The sequence below is a fragment of the Fringilla coelebs genome (genome assembly GCF_963513975.1).
Source record: "Fringilla coelebs genome assembly, chromosome: 8".
In the NCBI taxonomy this organism is placed as follows: domain Eukaryota; kingdom Metazoa; phylum Chordata; class Aves; order Passeriformes; family Fringillidae; genus Fringilla; species Fringilla coelebs.
The window spans coordinates 14662362-14686136 of NC_140066.1; the positions used below are offsets into that span (position 1 = coordinate 14662362).

At 37.4% G+C, this 23775-nt stretch overlaps 1 protein-coding gene across 1 annotated transcript in view; it reads right to left on the reverse strand.

Moving 5' to 3' along the window:
• The window catches only part of LRMDA (leucine rich melanocyte differentiation associated), a 601006-nt gene that overhangs the window by 70699 nt on the left and 506532 nt on the right, over positions 1 to 23775 (reverse strand). The window contains 1 exon segment of the mRNA XM_084209966.1: positions 23351 to 23435. Coding sequence (XP_084066092.1) covers positions 23351 to 23435 — 85 coding nt within the window.

A 23775-nucleotide genomic window follows, 5' to 3' on the forward strand; every position in this document is an offset into this window, starting at 1 on the left:
TTAGCCTGTTTGGTACTCCTCTAGCCTCACAAATAATGTTCTCCATAATCAAAAAATACCATAAGGAGCTTCTAGCATCACACAAATCTTGCATTAAAGGGTAGGATGCCAAGTGATAAAAGATAGAATTAGCATGGGGTTTGGCAGAGACAAAGAGAGAAGTGGAGCTACAGGACTGGACAAAAATGCCATCAAAACAAAAGGTTTTGGGATCCAATCTAAAGGGTCCATAAGCAAAAAGTGTAGTTTGCACTGCTTTGGCGTTCTGAAATATTGAAATAGGCATGCATATGGACAAGAGTGCAGCAGAATTAGAGAGCATCTGGGATTTCACAAGATGATCCACTCCTGTTCCCATCATCTATTTCAACTTTTCCTTTAGATTCAAGTTAAGAATTCAATAGCCAATTCACACTCAGTTCTTTTTCATCTTAATGGCATGCAAGTATTCTAGCAGGAAGCACATAATATCACAATTTGACTGAAGTTACCTCACTACTAGCTTTGTGTGTACTGTTGTGCTGGGAATTGCATCCAACAGAAGGCAGAAGAGGATTGAATCACAACTCTTTCATTCCTCAATCTGAATTCCATGGTGTATGCCATGTGGGTAAATACCTAACATCTCTCAGTAAACTACAATGGGACAGCTCCTGAGGGAGGTTAAGTCATTACCCTGTTTCAGTGATTACAGCATGCCTGTGAAAGCTGTACTCCAAATGGCAAAACACGTTTGCCTCAGCAATTACTACAACATAGACAGGAGATCAATGTTTGTATTGATGCCCTTTAATAAAATTTACATTTTTATCTTATTGTAAAGGCTTGTGCTATTTCATTTGCTTCAGAACCCAGCCTAACTTTTAATATCTACACTACGTGCTGCTGTTTAACCCCAGCCAGCAACTGAGTACCACACAGCCACTCCCTTGCTGTGTGTCTGGGATATATTTATGCAATGGGGAAAAAAATAAAGGTAAAAGCCATGGCTTGAGATAACAACAGTTTAGTAAATGAAATAAAGTCAGATATAATATTAACAGTATTAATGAAAAGAAGAGAGAAGAGAGGAATAAAACCTCTGGACTGATGCCCAGCCAGTCCCCCAGCAGTCGTTGGCCTCTCCTGGACAACTTCTTCCCTGTTTCCATACTGAGCAGGGCATTCCATGGTATGAAATATCCCTTTGGCCAGGTCAGCTGTGCTGGCTGTGCTCTCTACCAGCTTCTTCTGCACCTCCTCACCGGCAGAAGGGGGAAGCTGAAAAAGTCCTTGACCCAGAGTAAGCACACTGAGCAGAACAAAAACATCAGTGTGTTATCAGCATTATTCTCATACAAAACCAAAACACAGCACTGAACCAGCTACTAGGAAGAAAATTATTCCAGCCAAAACTAGAACACTATGTTAGACTTCCAAATAGACTTTTGAGTATTTTATGAAATGCTCAATATATTGGATCTTTTGTGGGCATCACTACTTGAAAGTGGAAAAAAATATTAGCAGAATGTAGGACTTGATTTTTTTTTCATACTTACAGCTAGCAAGTTACCATTACTGAAATATCTATTATAAGCCTTTTACTAATATTGATCAACCCCTCTACCATTTCTCTAAAAATCCTGAGGAATGAATGACAGAAAGAACTGCATGGCAGAAATGTTAATGGTTTAGACCACAAAAAACCTTGAGATTAAAAGACCCCTATGGTGAGAAGGGGGAAAGCCACCAAAACTCAAAAAAACCCCAACAAAACAATCCAAAAAAACCCTATAACCAAACAGCTCAGCATTTAGCACTGAAGAAAAATTTTCACTATTTTTTTTCACCAATACCTCAAAGTTCATCAAAGTTTTTCTTGTGGACTAGAACTCTACTCAGCAGCTGGAGTTTTTTAAGTGTGTTTTAGGTACAAAACATACCAAGAAAATACCCAGATTCTTAAGTGCTCTAAACTTAAACTTATTTATGTTTATTATCAAATTAAAAATCCACTACGAATATAATTTCCTTTCATAATGTACTGACCAATGTAATAAACAGACAGCCAACTTGTTTTTATGCTACTATATGAAAGGCATAGTTGAAATTACCCTTATCATTACTACAAATGTTTGTACTGAGAAATAACTTTAATATTTCCCCTACACTAAAACATAAAACCAAGTGAAACCCCAAATGATGCATAAAAGATTTTTTTTTCTTCTGTGAAAGTAGTGTAGAAGTACCAGAAAAACGTCAAGAACTTCTCTTGTTTCAAATGATGCCATGGTATGATGAATTTCTTGCATACCTGTGGTATTTTCAAGATTGAGAAAGATCCCTTCAATTTTTTGGCCTATAATTTTGAAATTTATGCAAAAAATCTTTAGCAAGCGAACTGGTCAAAACTTTATATAAATTTACACATTTGTCATGCCAAATTTTTACAATTTATTGATTTCATTGCTTTGGATCTTCATTATTTGCATTCTTAATGCTACTGGCCCTGCTGTTATTCCATTCAATGTCCTAAGCACTACTATAACTACAGCTTACACGGTTTTGAAAATTTCAAAAACTACATTAGAATTTTCATTTTTAAAATGGCAAATGAGGACAATAAATTCACCCCTAGAAAGTTCAGCTTTCCTTCTCTCCCTGAATCAAGAGTACCAGAGTAGCTGGCTTTTCCATGCAGCAGCTTGATGGAGTTCTTTGTGGAGCAAGCAGACCTACAGCACATTCACAGCCGGGTAAGTTGATCTGGACGTGAGCAGCGGGTCCAGACTCGAAGTGTTAACATTATAGCACATTTACACAGCTAAGACTTTGCCCATTCATGGAGGGCTCCTGGGAAAAAGACCAGCCAGGAGCAGGCTGCCACTGCCAGAACAATCCAGGGCTGCAGCACATACAGTGCCAGCACTGGAGGGGCTCCTGAGGAAGGGAGCAGCCAGAAACAGAGCAGAGGGTGGACAAACTGGTCTAGCAGGCCACATGCAGCTGGAGGCATCGTTTGGGTACCCCTGCTGGAAACCATGAAACTCTGTAAGCTTCATGAAACAAGCACTATTACATTCACAGTGGAATGTATCACAGCATCCTTAGCCTGAATGTTGCTATTTCAGATAAAGCTAAGACAGGTATATTATTTCTTTGACAAGTTACATACAGATCAAGAACATAAACAACTAGTAAGAAACATCAACCTCTATCACACTTTTCCCATTCATCTGTTGTGAATATGAATGCTGGAATGGGCACAACCCACCCCTGGAGGTATCTTTGTTCTGCTGCCTGCAGATGTTGACAGAAAGTTCCTCCTCACTTTCCAGTGGTGATGGTTGCAGCAGGACTTGAAACTACAAATGCCTCATCTGTCCATTCTTTCTTGGAAAAGAAAAGTGCTAGTCATAGCTCCTGCCTAGCTGGGTGACAGAAGGTGATAATCCTTTCAGGAATGTCACACTTAATATCGACTTTGGGCATGACAATCACAAAATTCCAAGGAGATTAGCATTGCAGAATCCACTAAAAGAAAACTTTGCTATGGCAAGATGGAAGCCCAAGGATAAAATTAATGAAACCATATAGTAACGTTTTTTTTTCAATTAACAATTCTTGCTCCAATCTATGCTTCCTAACTGCAAGCTTCTGTTGAGATTTCACACAGATGAAATTTCTACCAAATAATGTAGTGTTTTCTACAAACTGCAAGGCAAGCAGGAAGCTGGGTAATTCAGCATGTACATTCATCACCTTACTTAGTATTAGTTATAACAGTAAATACATATTCAATCATTGTGCAAAGGCTTCCAGTCAGAAATAGAGAGATGTGGCAGAAATGGAAGGAAAAAGACTCTCTCTAATGAACAATTACTGACATTCTGCCACTAATTAGTAATGTGAAAACATTCTGCAGGATTTCAGAGTAACAATATAGAACCTTTTTTTTTTTTAAATACACTGGATTAAAATTTAATGCCTAAAAGAAAAGTTCTTCCTGAACAGAAATCAGATCTCTCTAAATCTGAGTTTCTTCCTTGCAGATTAATAACTCAGTTTAGTATTTCCTGCACTTATTGATGGAAACTCATGTTAGAAATATTGGCAGCATAAAGCCAAGATTTCCTATAATGTCCCAAATTAGTTGGCTACCACAGGTTTATGGATTATTAATGCATCTCCTGTTGGCATTCTGCCTTATACCATTTTTCATTGAAATATTAAACCAAATTCAATCTTTTCTAGATTTTTAGTAACATAAAGCTTGCAAACAGCATTAACCCCTGTTCCAAGGTCTCTCATTCAATAAGTCTTTTAGGTGTATGTTTAAAATCATCCATATTCAGCAAAAGACAAAAGCATGTAATGGAATCTAGGTGACAGTTCAGATATTTTGCTGAATTAGGGTAAGTAATGTAATTGTTCCTATTAAATAAAAAATGCTCCACAATAAGAGGGATCAGCTTTTAAATGATGGCTTTTACCTTACTAAACAAAATTAATATATTTTCAATTGAAACAAATAATTTAGATAATTAAGCATAAACATTCATAACTCTGCTTTTGTAACCAGGAAATAAAGCTTTTCTTGTAATTCAGACAAGCTGTAAGATTGAACATTAGGATAGTAGGAGGAAACTTTACCTAATAGAAATTCACTACTAACTAGTTGAAAATTCACAGTTAGTTTTTTTTGTCTGAAGCGCTTTCTAGATCATGAAAAAGGACAACCACATACACCAACAGCAGGTATCTGTGTTTTGTTTAACCAGAGTGCTGGATGAGATTAAATAAGACAATGGAGTTAACACACATTACATATGTATACCAACAGAAGTTAGCCTCTCATTCCTCATGGCAAGCCCAGTAAAGTAGAAATATAGTTGTTGTTATAAAATAACTATTACTGTATTGTTTAAAATTAAAAACTAAATATGAATATAATTTTTAAATTATAGCATTTTACCTCTTTCATATTCACAAATCCAAAGATACTAGCAAACAGTTGAGAGAGGTTAAATTGTTATCCTAACAATCTCTCCCTTATGAAACAAAAAGGCAGCAACATTCCTTCCAGATGTGCAATAAGAAGAGAGAGTCACTCTGCTCCCAGAGGATGCAAGATCTCAGAATTTCAAAGGCTGATGCCAGGAAGTCTTGCCAGATATACTTCACAAAAAATGTTTGATGAATTATTATGGTGAGCATCCACTTTTCAGATAAATGACTGAAAACAAACTAGTTTGTATCTCAATGGAGAGTATAAATTTCATTTTTGCTTTGGGAACTTGAAGTGTGGAGAAAGCTGTTGACCATTCCACCTCTCACTGAACTAACAACATTTTACTAAAAATGTGTTGCTTTCCAAATTTCCTTTACTCATAGCTCCATAAATTTAGTCAGAGAGGAAAGATATCCAAAAAAATTCTTACACAAAATTATGACAACCAAGTGATTTGCAAACTGCCTGAATCTGCACAATCTGTAAGAGGAAAATCACTGATCTGCAATGTTAAACACATAACTAACAATTTCTGTGAAACTTTATGAGAAGAAAGGAAGCTGCAAAATATGGTTCCAGTGTTGATTCTCACATACAGACATGATAAAGAAATCTGATGGGCTGGAAAAAAATATTGACATGTGCAGATTTTTTTATTTTAAATCATCAGAGTAGTAATATTTATCTGAAAAGAGTGTTCTGTGATAAAGCAGAAGCAACAAGCTTTTAAATTCTCAGCCATGACAACTCATCTTACACTTTCTCCTACACTTGCAGGTATAGGAAAAGCTACCCTCCACTCTGTAGCTCTAGAACCTCCAAGTCTCATGAAGTATTTTTCTTTTTAACTGATGAGGACAAGGAAAGAACTTTCAAGACTGTTATAAGAATTGGCCGGCAATCACACAGCTTCATTTTGCATGTCTACAGTGATCAAAAAGGATTTCTCACTGAACAGAACTGAAATTGCAACTTCAGAACAGACTTCAGAATAGAATTATCAGCCATGAAAGAGTCAGAAGCAATAAAAAAAAAAAAAAGTATGATCAAGAATAATCTAAACATAAAGTACTTCTTCCAAATAGTGCAGACTTTTTGTTCCTTCATCTTCCTTTTCTTGTCCCCTTCATGCTCCTAAATATTTCTGGGATTATTCAAATTGCCTAAATAAAATTCATGCATAAGAAACTCTTTCGCCTAAATACATGAGGGCTTATTACCACATTTCTTTACTGGCACAAAATCTGAGAAAAGCCTCAAGGTGCAAATGATCTGCAGTCTATTTAACATCATGGTTATTTATTTTTATGGGCACTCATTATTACTCTTTACCCTAAATTATAGGTACATTCCTGGCTCAATTTCCCACTATTCCATAATCTTTATAATAATATGGGTTTTCAGATTTCCAAATCCTCCTCAATACCTCATCAATCAGAAATGCATGCAACATCCACTATTTGTTATACTGGGCAGAGAGAGCAAACCATGGGACCGCAGCTTGGAGCCCAGATAAAGAGTTTACTCATATCCCAGGACTGGGACACATGCCATAGCTTTGGTAGCATTCACTAAGAAAACCTGTTTTGCAATGGCTTCAACAGAGTCTTTGCATACAAACTGATATGCACTGAATTAGTGTTTAAATACCACAGTTCCTATTTTATTATGGATTATGTGCTGAACTAGTTCTGTCAAGTTTAGAACAGTATGCCATAATTTTGACTAAATCTAAGCCCATGCATCTTTTTCCATGGAAACAGTATTACAAGCATGCCCATTTCTCCCGTCACAGAACATTTTCATGAATATCTTGATAAACAGCTGTTATTCTGTAGTAGTTTATAGCCACAATAGCATCAGAAATGACACAGCACCAGAAGCGATCACATAACACTTAATTTTGTGGATGACTCAGAAAACTACAGTTTGCATCATTTCGATTTTTGGGCTTACTGGACAGGAAAAAAACTTGTGCCTTGATGAAAAAGCCCTTGGCTTAATGACCATATATCCATTAAAGGTGAGCTGGGTTGCTGTCACTGTCTTTACAATACCTTTAGAAAGGAGCGGGTTTAAACAGGCTAAACAATAAGGTATTGGTCCTTTCCTGAAACTGTTTTGTAATTGCTAAAAGGAAAGACTCTTCCAAAAAAGGGATCCGTTACTAAAAGTCAAGTCTTCTTAATGACACTTCTTAATGCATCCTATATCCAAATGAAAATAATTTATTAAAATGCAAATTTTGCAGCACCAAGACCCCCTCCCCCTCTGAAATCTACTACAGATGAGAGTCTCCTAGAAAAATCTGTATGATTTAGAAGAAACTAACTTCAAACCTTTGAAAATTGTAGTTTTTCTGCATTGAAAATTCCTTGATGTGCCCAGAAAGTTAATGATGTCCAGAACTGTTAATTCTCACCTGCCACTCTACATTCCCCCTTCCCTGTTTCTCCTGTTGATTTTGTAGTCCATGAGATCTATACATCAAGATTTACACCTTTTTATTGAACTGTGTAGGCTTCAATGACTATCCAGTGTTTCTGGCCAAGCTTAACTATGCTCTCTTATTTGGAAGAATTAAAAATTATAGAAATAGATAGATTGCAAAACTAGAAGTGATAAGTGCAAGACAGAACAATGCACACAGGAACACTGTACCCCGATACCATGAAAACAAACTGTGGCTAGTGGTCATAAAGGACATGTCATTAAAATTATCTAGAAAGCATTTAGGCCTCTGCTGTGAGTACTTTTATTGGAAGGGGTATTCTAGTTATTGAATATGAAATCCAAGCAAAGAGGTACTTAAAACCATACAGTGCCACATTTTGGCTAAACCACTGTACACAGTTCTTTCTGTCTATCTTCTCAAATATGAAAGCAAGGAAAGCAATGTTGTTTTTTCTATCATTTATTCACTGCCTATCTTGTCCATTTAACTAAGTAAATGCATCGGGCCATGGATAACTTCTTTCTACACGTATGCTTGACAAAGGGCCCACAAAAGACTTCAGTATTCCCAAATAAGATGGCCATAAAACTGTCAGAGAATAATGCTCCCTTTTACACATTCATAAGGAGAAATCATAGCATCCACAGGGACAGTAAAAGACACATGGTAGTATCTTCAACTGTTCTCCAAACTAGCATACATTTCATTAAAATTCTTGTGTTTCAGTAAGAAACACTGACTTTTCAGTAGAAATGCCACTTACATCAATAACAGATAAAAATATATAAACAAAATGAAAATTCTTAAGGTGTGCAACAATCCTGCTGTAAAAGCAGCATAAATTCCCTTGGTTTTTTCTCACCTCTTAGAATCACCTTTCTGCTGTTAAACAGAGGGGAAAAAGTGATGTGGGGGGAAGGACTCAAGATGGCAAAAGAGAAGGCAAGTCTCATGAGCTTCACTAAGTAACCCTCACCTATTATGCTCACCTGAGTCAAGGATGCTTACAACTTGTTATTACCACAAATATTCAGAGAGGTTCTGAGCCACAGTAGGTCACAGACAAGAAAAGGAAACACATCCCATGAGCAGAATTACTAAATCTTTCTCTAAACAAATACAAAGACCGGAGCCGGCAGGTGCCAGACCCATTTGTTAATTGTGCCCCAAGGCTCTAAAGCTCCCTGCCTTATGACATTAAATCATAAGGTTGTCTTCTTTCCCTGCTTTCAAAATTCCCATTCTTTCAAGCTTATTCACTTGCTTAGCCAAGCTCCACAGACTACTGCATTGTAGATGTCCAGAGACAATCTACATTAAAAATATTTCATAAATGCAGATTGCTTTGTTAATCAGAATCTCCTCTACTCCCTCTGATTTGTTACCCAAAGCAGCTCTTCAAGCCTTTCCTTTAATTTTGTTTGGTTTTTTGTTACCTATATAGCATCTCAGCAACAGCATATGAAAAATATTAAAGATCTTAATTCAACTGTGCAACAAGTCAGTTAGAAGAGGTTTTAAAATGGCTCAAGAGCACACACAAACTTATTAAGTGCAACCCTAATATTTCCTGGGTTTTTCAATCAGTAGGATTGACCTTAAAGTTCCTCTGGCTTTTCATACTCACATGTAATTTCTTTCAGGTTGGTAAGAGAAAACACTCAATTCTGCTTGTCTAGGCTTCTCAGAGTATTAGAGTTACATGAGGGAAAAGGTAAAAGCACAAGTTGACTAATGAAATCTGTGAGAATGTGCTTTTTTTGTCTAAATATTGGAGTGATTGTCAGGGAGACAGAAGCTCTGACCGTATTTCACCGTCAAATTATGATTGTCATTGTTCATAGACTAAAAGAAATCTGACAGGCATCCTAAGATTTAAGATTCTTAAGTATCTTTTCAATGACATATTTCAGTGCATGTGATTACTGAAATTACAACATGATCTATTTCACACTGCCCCCCTTCCCCTTCTAATTTAAACATGTTATCTATCAAGCTCTCATTAGAGAGGTTAAATCCTATCAAGATATGTTTAAGAAACTCCAAGTCTATTTTCAAATCAAGAATCACCAAAATAGTAGTACTGATGATGATCAATCAAAACATTTAAACTACTTCACGAGAGCAGCAGAAAGTTTGCATATCTCTTGGATAGAATTCACCCATATGCTTCTGTTCATTCAGTTGCCACGCAGAGCTTGGCAAATGAGATCAAAATACACAGCACCCGTGTTTGCATACAGGCACTGCAGTATCTATAACTTGGCTCTACAGGTGAAGTTCATACTTTGGAGGAAGTAATTCTCTGAGTTACTCTCCTGTTAGTCTCAACAAATGTTTAAGCTGCTTGGGGCTACACTTTAGGATGTGTTGCCAAACTGACATATTGTCAAACTCTGATGCTCAAAAAAGTCTGTGCCCAGTTGATGTGTTTTGCCTATAGGAAAGTGAATTTCAGATTTTCCCACACTGACCTCAATTTGCTCCCAAGATGCCTGAACCTCATAATAAGGAAGGTAGCTGTAGATCAGTGAGTAGGTGAAGGTGCTTCCCTCAGCTCAGAGACAATGGCTGACTACTACAGAGAGCATATGACATGAGCACATACACACAACTTCACATTCTCCAAGATTTTAAATTACCACTACAGAAATATGGCTTAGCAATTGATTTGGAATGAATTTATGAGAAGTATCAAAACAGCAATAACTCATCACATATGACATCATAACCTCTACACATATATGTATCTTGTTTCCCTCTCCTTCAACATTTCATTACCCTGCAAGTGAAGGCTTGGCTGAAAATCTGAAAAGCCTCATCGTATATCCAGCCACATGTGCATGGCTAAAACACCTGCAGGCAGTTGTTTTAAGGCATTGAGATGTCTAGCATGTGTATGGATTTCCTCCCCATAATCTGTTCAGGTTTAACTACAGCCATGAGGAGAAATTACCGAGAGATTCACCTCTTGTACTAACATATTTTTTTCCAACACAGTATTTCTAACCTACACATCAGAGAGACCCTTCTTTAGAGTGACCGAAAGGCACTGACCGAAAATTATTTTCTATTAAGCATATGAGGCTTGGGAACAGACAAGAAACAAGAGTCAGCTATCTTTTTTATTAAGAAATAATACAATAGAATTTGAAAAAAAAATTGATTTATCTCAAAATTCATAAATTAGAGAAGTTCAAAATACCTACAAAGTGGTATCAAATAGTTTGTTTTGGAAGTTTAGAAAATTCTTCCAAACCTATGTAAAAAAAAGAGTAAGAAAACAAGTGAAAATTTCAGGTAAGGAATGTGCTACTTAATTCACTTAAAAGAACATAAAACCATTAATATTTTGGAATTTGCCTTTCATTTAATTCTTTTCTCCATCACCGTACTTAAAACACTTCCAATGAAAGGTAGATTGAACTTCAGAGATCAGAACTTGCTCTAGCACCTATATTTATTTAAAAACATTTTCTGAAGATGGTCCCATTAACATTCAGCGTTATCAGAATAATTCTGTTTTAATTTTAACCAACTCATATTACATAAGCTACAACAGTTATGTAGATTTAAAACTGGGTTCCCTATTGTCACGAGCTGATTTTAGGAATCAGATGCGCTTCGCTTTCCCAAGTTTTCTAAATTGGATTGAAGTGATGCGCAACTTTTTAACCTACCTTAGGAACTGGCACCTTCTAAAATTGCTGCAGAATAGCTCTATATTTGCTCTCTCACATCCATAGGAACAAATCCTGAGCAATTCACAGAATGTCAGACCAGCAAGTATCAAGGTTTTCACTTTCCTGCCTGTGTTACTGAAAAACAGAATGGCAGACTAAGACTCAGGTCCCTGGTGAAACACTGTGGCTCCTTTAGGTGGTATGTTCACAAAAAAAAAAATTTTTTAGATCCTAAATATTAGTCTGTCAGGAAAATCCTGCCTCCATTCAGGATGTAGGATTTGAGGTTACAAGTGCACTCCTGCTTGTGAAAGAAATATTCCTTTTCTGACACACATCTTCCACTCAGTGCATTCCCAGGGACCATATCAACCACAGCAAGCTGGCTTCTATTCTCACTGACCAAGTCACTTCTAGAGCTCTTTGAAATTTTCTTTTTACGCTGCAAAACATACCAGTATTTTGCATATTTTCTTTACTTATTTGCTAAACTGCAGTCTGTTTTCGCTTCTTTTGGGAACAACTTCTGCCTGAATTATGGTTCCTACATCTCCTAAATGAATGCCATCTCCAAATCTTGCAAAATATCTTAACTTGTTCATTTCATCCAGAAATTTTGTCTCAAGGGCCATCTTCCCTAAACGCACAGAGAGAAGGAAAAAAAACCCAAACAAACTTTTATTAAGGGTTGGCAGGACAGAAGAATTATCAGACATTAAGAATGTCAAACTCACTCTCCTTGGTGGCATCTCCTGATGTTCTAATTCTTTTCATAATATTCTCATGATGTTCTATTTTGTCTCATTCTCTTTTGAATAAAGCCATTATACTCCTTTATAACAAACAGATTTTTCAACACAAACAAATTAATTTAGCTGACAGCTTCTCTTTCACTTTACTACTGAACATATCCTGGTAAAGGAATTACTTTTTCTATTGACAGTGAAACACAAGGGAAGAGGAAACAACAGCAAAGGGACTCCTTCAGCTATTCACACTCCTACTGCCATTGTTATCTAGCATCACATTACAGGGCAAACTTTACATCCACAATCATCAGCTGAAGGGATGTCCACATTTCTCCTTTTTACCTTACTGTAATCTCACACCTGGTATTTATTTTTCTGTCACATACTTTACATCAGTAATAGCTGGCATTTGGAGACACCAAATTGCTTCTGAATTATGTAATAGCTTATATTTAATCTATTTATTCTAAGTTGCTCTGGTTTTTGCCCCCCATGAAATTTATCATTTACTACTTTTCAGACAGACACAATCTGCTAAATTTATTAATTATGTGGATTTGGGAGGGAAGGCAGGGTGTGTTGTGTTTGTTTGGTGTGTTGAGGGGGTTTTTTGCCAACCTCTTGGCTTTAAGACAGATTCCAATTCTTCTGTCGGGATCCAAGGGATTCTTTCCATTGAGCCCACTCCTTTTATTTCATGGAAACAAAATGTACTGTTGAGCCTGGCTGCTCCCACTCACAATTCAGCAAAAGAAAACAAAACATCCAGAAGTTGCCTCTCTCCTGTGAGGAAGGTAGAGCTGGGATAGATGCAGTTTTCCTAAGCACAGCTGACTGAAGATAGCACAGTCACTGCTCCTGCAGGGGAAGCCAAGTCAGCGAGGGGAAATCCAGCACCTTGCTGTGGCAGCCCTGCAGTTTTGGTACATGCATATTCTAACTCCTCTCAGGCAAGAGGGAACACTAATTTAGTTCTCTGCTAGATGTGAGAAGCCATGTCTAGCAATAGAAATGGTTTTCAAAGAGGCAGCCTGGGATATGTGCTCTTTCCACATCTCTCTACATGGCCTGACACAGAGCAAAAGTAGAAAAAAAAACAAATGGGAGACTATAGTCTTGTTTGGTCTTTAAGTAGACATCAGAAGGTTGCTTACACCCCCTCTGTAAGCATTCCTGTGAAAGGACTTGTATTCACAGCCTTGCATTTTTTCAGCCTACTGTGCTAAATATCATCACGGCAATTGGAGGCATTCTAACAGAACTGCAATACAAATCTGTTTCACTTGAGAAGCAAAGCCTACGGTTCCTTAGGCTTTATAACCCAGTGCTTAGTACAAATTCACTGAATTTTTCCAATGCTTCACTATGTGATTTTAGGAGTCTATTTTCCCCAGTGGCACGCAAGCACTAAAATTGCACTACATTGCATTTTGCTCTCAGTGGGTGGGAAAGTGAATACTCAATGGTTTATTTTCCATTCTTTATTTTGGTTTTATGCAGCCACAGGTGGGGGGTCTTTCAGGTGGCTGCCTAGGTTTACTAAGCACTTTAGAGTCATAGACAAAAAGGGTCTTACAAAACATATCGGTGTTGTCAATCACACAGGAAAAGAAATTCGTTCTGTGTAAATAGAAACAATTGTCAAGATATCTCTGGCTGTAAAAGGCACCACAATGAATATCAATAAAAAAAGGATCAGCCATCTTCTGTTTGGTAAGGGACATAAAACAATTGCACTTGTTTATACTTATTATTTACCTTTCTGTCTCCTCCCTTTCTTCTCCCCAGGTGTGATCTCTCTGCTTAAGGGCAGACAAAGTTAGTGAAGGATGTCATGGGGCTTCCTATCATTTACTTTTCTTACAATGAGGTTATTAACAGACCACAAAAATATCACAAATCAAGAAAAAAAAAAAGGAAGTCATCAACCTACTTATCATTTGCTTTCAGAGCTCTGCAGGGAACTTTGATCAGTAAATATATTAGATCACGAATACAGATATTCATATCCAGTAAAAAGTTGACAGCTTTCTCTCCTTGCATAAGATCACGCAATGAAATCCTCCAGAGTTACCCTTTTCTTTCCTGAAATCAAATTTATAAAAGGACCCTTCACCCAGTTCTACACAGCACACACACTGAACAACAAAATGCAGAATACATTGCGTCTTTTTGGCTGCTCGTAGTTTGAAAGACAGATAGATGTTACAGCAAGATGTGCATGCTGCAAAGAACAAACACACAAGGGGATAAAACAGTTCCACTGCTGTTATGCAGATGGCTGCCCTTCTGACTGTGGAGGAGAATCTTCCCTCCCCCAGTTTTTAAAGCAGGCTTCTACATGTGTTGACTGTGTGGGAATTAGTGCTTTTTCAGAGGACACCCACATCCTCTTCATTCAGGTCAGTAACACCAACTACAGGCCAGTGGGCAAAGTCACCTCAGTATTCCATCCAGCCTATCCTGCTAAAAAGTCTGAATTCTCAGAGAAACGCAGCTCAAAATGGAATGGCCACATTATTTTAATCATGAGAAATATGAAGAACAGTGAGCAACATTTGGATGCAGTACTGCTTTCCGTGTGCATGCCATTTTCTCAATAGAAGTCTCAGCTATTAAAAAACTCAAAAATACAATTCTATGTCCCATATGTTCAAAAGCCTATATTTGTGCATTTCAAATAGATAATAGCCCAACAGACAAATTAGTTTTATAAATAATAATGGTCTGTAAAATATTTTGTGACCACAGAGTAATATCTCAGATGACATCAGTCTTATCTGCAAAAGCAAAAGTCTTTTGAAAATGTCCTCAAAAATACATTAAATGTAACAATGAAAATTTACATTTTCATTACAAATTCTAGTTTTACTGAGAAAACACCATCTTTCACATTTCCAACATTTGCTACACAGACCCTTAGCATGGGGCAGATATTTACTGCCTCTGGAATTAAAACATTCTCATATAAAAAAATATTCAAATGGAACATGCACCATAAAGATTATTTTCTTTTTTTCCCCTTTAACCAATAATATAAAGCTTTATCCTGTCTGTGTACTACAGAACAGAACAGGCTGTATGGAATATATCAACACGTGTCTATATGTTATTAAAAACAGTAAATTCCCATTTAAACAAGGGCTACAATCTGTGCACTAAACACTCATTAATGGTTATGAATCAAAAAAAAAGGGGGGGGATTTGCAGCAGGTGTGCACATCTATGAATTTCAATACATTGTAAAACTGTCTGTAGCCAACAGCTTCATCACTTGGCCTTTCTGAGCTTGGAGACAGGCAATTTTTCATGATTTTACTATTTCTGGCCAAACAAAAAGTTTTTAATTAAATATACCACATGATTCCAGATGTTTGTTTATTTGTTCCAATGAGGCCATAAAAATGCCTGAATGATAAAATTGGAGGACTCCTGCAAAAACAGGCTAGACTAGAGTGCTTACTAAACATGGGGATCTCTCAGGAGACTGTATCTGCAGGGCTCTGGTGTGCTTTGAACCAATTTCTTTGGAAGAGCTGTAATACTGTGGTTGATGACAGGAATTCTTTATTGTAAAAAATTATAAGGCCAAGTGCCAAATTTATTACTGTTTTTTTTTTAATTTCCAGTTGTATACAGACTGCATCATTAGCTCTCCCACATATTCCAAAGAAGATTTTAGGTAGGCTTAGAGGTTTGGGTCCCAAGTTTCCACTTATAGAAGCCAGGGTTTTCTATATGTTTCTGCCGCTATTTAGTCACCCTGCTTGAGCATTCTTATGGTTTCCTATTGCCAGCATGACAAAATGAGCTATGTTGTGAAATATCAGACACTCTCTAGCCTACCAAAAATATGAAGTTACAGGTTTTTTCCTCATTAATCACATTCCCTCTGATGTGACACTTGTATGGGTGACTTGGGCCTAGACTGCTAGTTTTGGCAAATATGGAAAAAGTTACAATGAAAAACCTCAGAATGACAAAAATATGGAAAATGGTCAGGTCTTCAACAGTCAGATTGGGGAATGCACACTGTGGAAAAATGAAAGTCTCTACAATATTTGGAAAAAAAATACTGACAATTATGAAAGTCTGCCTGAGTCTTAGACTACTAGATGCAGAATGGGAATTTTGTGCTCAGCAACTGAGATATTTAATAATATTTTAATCTGAATTTGATTAACCACTTAATTGCTCTCTTTTTTTTCTTTTAAAATTTTCTCGCAGAGAAACACACATATTTTATTCCCACAGAGACACAGCACACCAGGAAGTGATCCTCTTAGAGCTTACTTCTGGTCAGCTCAATCACATCCCTTGGGTTCAGTTTCAAACCACAGAACACAGAGAAGGTTCACAAATTAAAATATGCTGTCATTTAAAACCAAATCTTAACTTTTCTGGCCATCAAGAAAGACTTTACACAAAACTGCAAGTCACTTTATATATCATCCCCACCTCATTTCCCCCAACTTACTTTCACATGACTAGTTGCTCCCATCACTTCAATATACAGAAAGATAATACATTTTTATGCTGAAGTTTTAATAATCTACAGTATCCTGATTCAAATCCAACATTCCTTGTGTACACAGACAGAAAACTGTTGACCCTGTAAGTGACAAGAATATGAATCCAATGACCCAGAAAATTTATTTCTTGAACCATATTAGTCAAGGTCACACTCAAATCCAACTACAATTTATTCCACATTTGGGAAACTCATTGTGCTTTACAGAGAAACATGCAGATGCTGGCAGAAATTATCTCTACGGAGCAAGTGAGGCAAAGTGGTCCACAAACAGCACAGCTATCTGTGGCAGTTCTATTCCAGTAAACAAATAAAGTAGGGCTCAGGAAAGGGACTACATGAGATCCTCCTTTACCTGTTCTCTCTTGACTGCCCAGCAAAAAACCACTCCACAGCTGAGAGCTGAGTTGATCACATGTGTGGGTAAGGGACCTCTCAGTTCCATTGAAAGGCAAAATTTTTGATTGTGAGTCAGTTCACAAAACTGGGATAGATGGCAAATGCATTTGCAGGCTTGGCAAATACTAACAGAGGTGGGCTTATGTAACCAGCTAGAAGCATTTTACTGGAGTACACTTCCCTAAGGAACTGTGCCTTCCTGCATTTCTCCCCACCTACTTTGTTCCATTCACTCCTTCTACCCATTCTTCTCCCCACAAAGCAAACATATCCGAAATACTTAGCAAGCAGTAAACTGGGATCCACCTTGGAAGAGAAAAATCATGGTCAGAGCTAAGAAACCAAGCACCCCACTGAACACAGACAGGAGTCAGTGCATTCACCTCATCTCCAGGTGTAAGGCTTGGGGAGTCTGTGGGCATCAGCAGGAGCCACCAGCACAGGAACAAGAGCAGCCTGCTCTGCCCTTCTCCCAGCTGCACCAGGAACACCTTGCACCACAATTCTTTAAGTTCTTGCATTACCTTCTGACACATCTGGACTACAAAACCCCTATTCATCTCTGATGGATTTATTTTTTCTTTCACTTCCCCTTAACTAAAGGGAACTGAGACCAGAAAACCTTTTCTTCACCAAGTCTTTTCTCACGCTGATACTCATCTGTACCATCACTTTGCTTTCCATGCTTCTCCCATGTGTCTTGAGCTTCCATTAATGTCTATTTTCCAAACTAAAAACTACGGAACCAGAACCCAGTTTCTCACTTCATACCACATGGGATTTTTTTTTTTTTTTTTAATAACAGACTTCTTATTTTAGCATTTTCCCAGAGTGTCAAAAGAAGAGGATTTCCACCCACTCCCCTCGAGGCTAAGTCATGACCACATCACATCTCACTGTTGGGACATATTTCCTGGCACTAATAGGAAATGTCACAGCTTATTTTTGAGTGTTCCTTCCCTGGAAAATGTGATCTTGTCTGTTCCATGCTATTGAGAACTTTTTTTGTTTGTCTAAGGTTATTCATCTCATGATGAGAAGATCCTGGCCTAAGAAGTCTTCAGTCTAGGACACACCACAACATAATGCAGGTTAAAAATGATGGTATTTTCAAAGGACACTTTACATAAAACAATAAAGAAAATATCTCACTATTCACAGCATCTTTGCCTGATACAGAACATAGTGCATCTGCTTGCAATTTTCTTATTTATCCTATCCTTAGTTATTAAACAAGTTAAAGCAAATATATCTTATATACATATATGGATACACTTTTTTAACTGAATGATTAAGTACTAACCATAAGTTTTTTTTGGGGGTTGAGGTTTTTTGACAGAATACAATGCCTTATGCATTTACACAGAAAAATCAATTGCCAAACATAAAGCGCAGTTCACACTAAGAAAAGTAACTAATTATGATAAGTTGCTACATAAATTGCTTTGCAACTTCCCCAGCAATCAATTTCAAACTCTAAATAAGCCTCTGGCTTGAAAACACAACCAGTACCTAACAACTGTGTCAATAACAACAACAGAGAGAACCACAATGATAATATAAACAGGATACTTATCTTTCTGGAAGTTTTATGTAAAGCAATTTCCTTTCCTTTTTATGTCTGTGATTTAAAGACAGCATGGCTTTTCACAATGTATGTGTAGAATAAGAACTTTGTGTATTAACATTTATTACTAAGAGGTGCGTGTCAATTTTACTTGAAATATTTTAAAGTATTATATTAAAACTCTAGACCAAATTCTGGTAGGATTAATAGACATTATTAGTTCCATATGAACCTAAGAATATTTATAAAGTATGGGCAAGCTGAGCAAATTGAGACAGAACAGATCAATCCTTGGAGAATAATCAGTTTAATTATACTACTCCCTCTGTCTCTCCAAAATTTCCACTTTTTTCCTTCAGCACCAAATTTTGAAAGAAGTAGACATCCCTCAACATGTACTGGATTGTGAATTCCTGCCCAACTGGATGGCTAAACCCTTGCTGTGCATTCTGTAGTCCACTTTTATCTTGGTCAGTACTTATCTAAACTCCAACAAAGCTACTGGTTCTCTGTGTGGCACACCCACCAACAATCAGTCAGGAGGAATTTGGTACGAACATACCAGTCATAAGTGAAAATTTACTATGCCAAATACTCTGGGAGCAATAGCACAGTATAACAATCACAGAAAAAGGACACACTGCAAGGTCAGGTGTCTCTCCATGATTGTGATTGTTTGCTGAAGGATGAGAAAGTTTGGAAAGATTTTAATTCCAGAAGAAACATGCAGTACAACTCTGTTAGACAAAGAGAAACTGAGAGCAAAAGGAACCTGTCACTTCCTTTTATCAAAAAGGCTCTATAAAATTATCTTTAGAAGTTTCAAAATATTCTGTTCTTGGATTTCTGGGCATTGGATTTGAATGCAGTGGATGACTTTCAAGATCAGATAATAAAATAAGAAAACACATCTGTCAGTTGATTGAAACGTATTGGTAGAATAAACACCAATTTTTCATTTGGGCACTCATCATTCAAACATAAGACAATGTAATGATTGCACATACCAGGATGCTTGGATAATTACCTGTATAAACACCAAAACAGGACAGTTGTTTTGTTCAGAAAGTTTTTACAAGTCATAATAGATTAGAACTATTAAACCTTGGCCTAAATCCAAGCTAAGGTTCTAAAAACTACTTACATAAATACAGGCTTAGTTTTTAATGGAAACTGCTTCTTCTTCCTTTTACCAGTAAGCTATGGGGTAGGCTTACCACCGGTTTTTCCCAGAAACAAGAGCACAGAAAAGGAGGAGTCACCTGTAAATTGTTACTGGAAACCAAATGGCTCTGGCAAATTAATATGTTTCCAAGTAAATCAGGTAATACACACTGTTAAAAAATAACTGCTTATACAGAAGGCATCCAGCACATGCTTTTGTATGGAAAAACAGATTTTCATGATAGCCATGATTTAGTGATATTTCTTCTGAAGAGATAGGATGATAAACTGCTATTTTCCTCATCAACTGGAAAGAACTGTTCTTTTTAGAAGGCAGTATTGTTTGAATGCTTACACATAAAGCAAGGGTGCCATTATAAAAAACCAAACATAAAACTTGAGTGGGGCAAAGGGTGAGGGGCCTTTTTGCACACATCAGACAAATTATCCTTATAAATACATTACTAGATCTGAAAAAGCAGGAATGTGGAGCATGTATATTTCATCAGAAAATTTGAAAGCTAGTACAATACAAGCAACATATAGAATCTGGTAAGAAAAGAAGCACTTCTATAACAGGAGGCTGTGTCTTTGAACTGATTTCTTTTAACCAGGTAAGAGAACTGCACCAACTTCACCCAAGTAAATCATTGGTTTCTAAATCCATATAAAGTAAAATTCAAAATCCTACTTTAACAAAGACCAAGGAAAGACCCTTAGAAGTTTGAGATCATTGTTTTGGAATCAAAATCAAAATACAGCCAGTTATAAAATTACCACTTTGGAAGCCTTGTCTAACAGGATAGCAATTAGATCACAAAGAATCAAGTCATATTGCTGTCAGATGCCCAAAATCCAAATAGAAAGCCTTTAGATTTTTCACTGAAAAATATGAACAGTGGGACTGAGGTAGAAAACTTAGAAAAGTGGGTCTAAGCAACACTGCAATATAAGGGAATACAACTTTCCCAAGACAGAGAAAACATTTCTAATGCTTAAAAACATGATGGAATATTTATTTCTCTCTTCATGTACTTAAATACTCAAGCATCACAACACTCAATATATTTGCAGCAATCATTCCTTGTCTTTCCATGCTAACATCACACTGTCATTTGCTGTTTCTGTGGGCTTTCAGAGGGAAGGAGAGATTTTCACCATTCCTGAATTAGTCTGTACAAAATATGGAAACCTAAAGTCCAGATCCTGACTGGAAATTATATACTGCATGCATGAACACAAAAGCTGTAAGACACATGGTACAAGCCACACATAATTATATGTTTTTGTTCTCCCTGTAAAAAATCATAGCTAAATAGAGTGAGAAATGTCCAAGTGAAACTGTACCAAGCAAATCCATCCAGCTTGTTCCCGCTCCCCCTCGCAGTCCCCTAAAAATCAATTTGCAGCTGTACCAAACCATTTGCCAGACTACAGGATTCTGGTAAACAAGTTTCTCCAGGGACAAATTACGCTCACAAACTTACAGCATTCTTCATTCCAGTATGCATTGAAAACCGCCAATATTTACATATGCAACAGCTGATTCAATTCCACTTTACAACACTGAAAGCATTCCGTGAAGAAAAAAAATTGAAGATATTCAGAACCGAAAATAGCATGCTTAAGTATTTCATTCTTTCCTTGGAGATTTTTCTATTGACTGCAATTAATCTTTTATGGGCTTGGGAACTTTTCTTTGTATAAAAGAAGTTGATTGAGTTAATGGGCCTTGCCAGCAGGTTGTTCTAAGCTTGGAATTGGTTCTTCCAAGACCTGGAATTTTGGAAAGTGTCCTTAATTATTTCCTTGTGAATATGTGTGTATATGTACACACATACATATATATATAAACTAATCAAATACTGTTAACAATGTCTCTTTAAGGACCAGTTTTACCCTTTCTTTGGATGACAAGCTCTTCTCCCTTCACTTTATTTATAACTGTGCTTATTCACAAGGAAATTCACAGCATATTTAGCATGCAGAGCAGAATATTTCTGGGAAGAGTAAAGACAGAAGTAATAAAAATTATGTGAACTGCTAAGAGTAGAAAGTTTGTGATTTGGGGAATATAATTTTCCTCTTTCATGGCAAGGGGGCAGGCATTCTGAAAGCCTGGTGAGGACAGTGGGCACTCAGAGCCTGGCAAGCTCCCACTCTGCACTAACACCTGCTGGATGTGTCTGTAATACCTACTGCAGCCACACAACTGCTGTATTGCAAGAGAAGTCAGTCAATAATGCAGGCACACTGATTTTGATCCAACACTACAGGCATTTCTTTTGTCAAGTTAGATAACAAAATCAGCATGAAGCCACACTTCCAGTACATTATTACCTAAATAAAAAACCTGAAGACACCTGGCTTTTAAGGGTACTTTGAAAGTATTTCTATAGAACTCAGGTATTTTTCAAGATTCTGTCATTCTATTTATTGTGTTAGTAGACCCTAGCCATCCTAGCCAACAGCAGAAATCCAACCTCAAAGGCAACCTGTTTATCTGAAAATCAAATCTACTTATCTTGGGAATGGTGGGGAGGAGGGAGGCTGGAGAGGGAGGGCACTGGTTTGCAGGTTTTTGGGATGGGGAGAGGCTGTTTTTTTAATCTCTGAAGTCCAGGTCTGTGCTCAAATTCAGGATTTTGGTTGGTCCTTTCTCTTTAAAAAGTATCAGCCTCTATGTGTGTGCTCAGTGCTGGAATACAATGCACCCACAGCACTTCGAGGGCATCTGATTTCCACCACAGCAATCTCCCAGGACAGCTGATTGCACCACAGCAATCTACACCAAGGCCAGCTTCAAACTCATCCTCAGCTCCAGCACAACAGTGATGCAGGCTGCAACAAATAAAGTTCTAATCGCCTGCTTTCCTCATCCTTCACACCCGAATCACAGATCCTTCTTCAGGTGCATTTCCTGCCTGATTCTCTCAGAAGGTATCAAGTAATATGGACTTCTACTAAAGCTGCTTCCATCCTCTGTAGTGCTGCAGAATTTGAACTCACATTAAAATTAAGCTACCAGCAATTCATAAATATAAGGCTGAGTTGGATCCTGGAATCCTAAAAAAAACCTGCCTATAGACAAATGGTTTACGTGATCAGTGGAGAATCAATGGGTAATGTGGGAAATAAATAAGAGGATTGTTGCTCTGGTTTTAAGATGAAAAAGTGCTGCAAGCTTTACGAATTTCTCCTTTTTGGAAAAACTGCAAAAGCTTGGAATGCACCCTTCCTGACTGCTTCAGTTTTTCACCTGTTCCCTGAATTTTTTGTTTCATAGGTATGCAGAAGGAATTTGTGAATTTGCCCAAGGTACTTTTTTAAGTTGTAAGGATTGATGAAAAAGGAAATGGAAAACTGATCCACTTTTTATGTTGAAAAACAGAGAATCCCTTTTTATTGCAATGAAAACGTGTTAACATTTTCAAAATTATAGTCCTAATTTCTAAACTGCCTAAAAGCTCTCACTTAAAAAATATTAGAAAGTTTACAAATTCCCTCCAAATTACCAATGCTGCATGTAATCATCTACATGTTTAAGTACTCTAATCTCTTTACATTTTTCTCTCTCTCACACACACATGCATTATTATCCATAGATTTATTTGCTTTCCCAGTAGACTACCTGTAAATCCTATTTAATATGAATTAAAATCTGTAGTCTTGCCAGCTATGGTTTCCTCCTGTATGCTTAAAGGCATGGTGATCTCTGTGGGGTGAAATGCAGCAGTACCTAACACAGAGACGGCCTTAGAGCAAAGCCTGACCCCCGGCAGCAGCTCACAGCAAGAAAACGGAGCGCGCACCTCTGTGGTTGGTGAGGTCTCTGGATCCAGCAGGAAGAGGGGTGTAGGGCATCTCTGGAGAGGCAGAGGCAGCAGCACTGGAGGCCTGTGTGACAAAACAAACACTGTCAGTGCTCTGAGGGGAGGTCAGTGCTCAGGCAGAGCGGACGCACCTGCAGGATCGGTGCTGTGGTTGCAGGTGCACGGAGTTGCCAGCCATGAAGGATTCATTTGTTTGTGTTAATGCTCCTTGCCATTCCTCCTCAAGGTTGCTGTGTTCACAAGAGTTTACACAATGGCATTATGTATCATTACTAAATGAATATTTGCATACAGCTGACAGCTTAAAAAAAATTACCATCTTTGTCAGGAAATCTTTAGGCAACGTCAGAATTTTTCCTCTTGCTGAAACAGATTAATATTTACCTAAAGGAAGTTATGAGTGA